This window comes from Eimeria tenella, genomic scaffold (assembly GCF_000499545.2).
Source record: "Eimeria tenella Houghton genomic scaffold, Eth_scaff1851, whole genome shotgun sequence".
In the NCBI taxonomy this organism is placed as follows: domain Eukaryota; phylum Apicomplexa; class Conoidasida; order Eucoccidiorida; family Eimeriidae; genus Eimeria; species Eimeria tenella.
Window position 1 is genome coordinate 3,281 of NW_013541688.1, and position 1,748 is coordinate 5,028.

At 63.4% G+C, this 1,748-nt stretch overlaps 1 protein-coding gene across 1 annotated transcript in view; it reads left to right on the top strand.

Moving 5' to 3' along the window:
• Nucleotides 1-1,748, top strand: part of ETH_00034060 (uncharacterized protein) — a gene marked incomplete at both ends in the record, with an annotated part of 4,404 nt that overhangs the window by 2,518 nt on the left and 138 nt on the right. The window contains one exon of the mRNA XM_013373965.1: nucleotides 1-1,747. Within this exon, the coding sequence (XP_013229419.1) occupies nucleotides 1-1,747 (1,747 nt within the window). The remainder of the gene's footprint in view (nucleotide 1,748) is intronic.

The window sequence follows — 1,748 nt, forward strand, 5'->3', positions numbered from 1 at the left end:
AGCCTGAGCAGCAGCAGCAGCAGCAGCAACCTGAAGAGCAGCAGCACCAGGAGCCTGAACAGCAGTATCAGTCTGAAGAGCAGCAGCAGCAGCAGAACGCTTCTGAAGGGCAGCAGCAACAGGAGACTGAACAACAGCAGCAGCAGGAGCCTGAACAGCAGCGGGAGGAACCTGAACAGCAGCAGCAGCAGCAACAGCAGGAGCCTAAACAGCAGCAGGGGGAGCCTGAGCAGCAGCAGCAGCAGCAAGAGCAGCAGGAGCAGCAGCAGCAGCATCAGCAACAGCAGCACGAGCAGCATCAAGAGCAGCAGGAGCGTAAGCAGCAGCAGCGGGAGGAGCAGCAGCAGTCTGAGCAGGAGAAGCCTGAGCAGCAGCGTAAACAGCAGCAGCCTCAAGAGCAGCAGCAGCAGCAGCAGCAGAAAACACCTGCAATGCATCAGAAGTATGAAGACTCCGTTCAAAGAGCGGAACGGGCAGCAGCAGCTGCTGCTGCAAGCGCCGCTGCTGCTGCAGCAGCAGCAACGAGTGCTGCAGAAGCTGCCGCAGCAGCAGCACGGGCAACTGGCGCTCACTCTCAGCATGCAGCCGCAGCAGCTGCTGCTGCAGCAGCTGCAGACGAGGCATCTGCTGCAGCAAGGGAAGCAGCGGGAGCAGCAGCAGAGATCCTGGCGAGTTCAGCAGCAGCAGAGGAGGGAGCAGCAGCAGCTGTAGCACCACGAAGTACAGCAGCAGCAGCAGCGCAGGGTGCAGCAAACACAGCAGTAGCACCAAAAGCAGCAGCACCAGCAGAAAACCCTCATCCTGCTGCAGCAGCTGAAGGAGAGGCTCCAGCAGCACCAGCAGCAGCACAGCCATCTCAAGGAGCAGCAGCTGCAGCACCAGCAGCAGCACCAGCAGCAGCACCAGCAGCACCCAAAGCCGCAGCAGCAGCACCAGCAGCAGCAGCACGGCCGCCAGCAGGAGCACCCGCCGCAGCAGCAAAGCGTGCACCCGCAGCAGCAGCACGGGCACCCGCAGTAGCAGCAGCACGGGCAGCAGCAGCTCCCGCAGTAGCAGCAGCAGCAGCAGGACGATCCCCAGCCGCCGGCCCCGCAGCAAAGCCGGCAGCTGCTGCAGCAGCGGGCGCACGCGGCGGAGCAGCAGCAGCAGCCCACCCCGCAGCAGCTGCAGCGCCCCCAGCAGCAGCAGCAGCAGCAGCAGCAGCAGCAAACGGGAACTCGCACGACTGCCTGCGCTTCGGCAGCGACAGCGTGGGCAAAGACATCCGGAAAATAGAAGATGGATCTGTAGGATCTGTTGCTGCTTGTGCTGCTGCTTGTGCTGCTGTGCTGCGCTGCAGCAGCTACACCTTCAACCTGCGCCGCAGCTGGTGCTACTTGAAGGAGACACAGGAGCCTGCAGCAGCAGCAGTAGCAGCAGCAGCAGTTTTCAAGCCGCAGCCTTCTTACGCGGAGCCTTTGGTCTCAGGTTTGAGGAGCTGCCAGCCTGCTGCAGCAGCAGCTACCAGGCGCCTGCAGCAGCAGCAGCAGCAGCAAGAGCAGCAGCGGGAGGCCCCTGAGGAGAACGCAGAGAACAGCGGTGTGCTCCCCTCAACTGAGGAAGAGCTGCTGCAGGGACTGCAGCAGCAGCAAACTGAAGTGCTGCAGCAGGGGGGCCCCCCGCGAAGCGCAGCAGCAGCCCCATCGAGCAGCGAGGGCCCCCCCGAAGAGCCCCCAGCAGCAGCAGCAGCAGCAGCAGCAGCAGCAGCG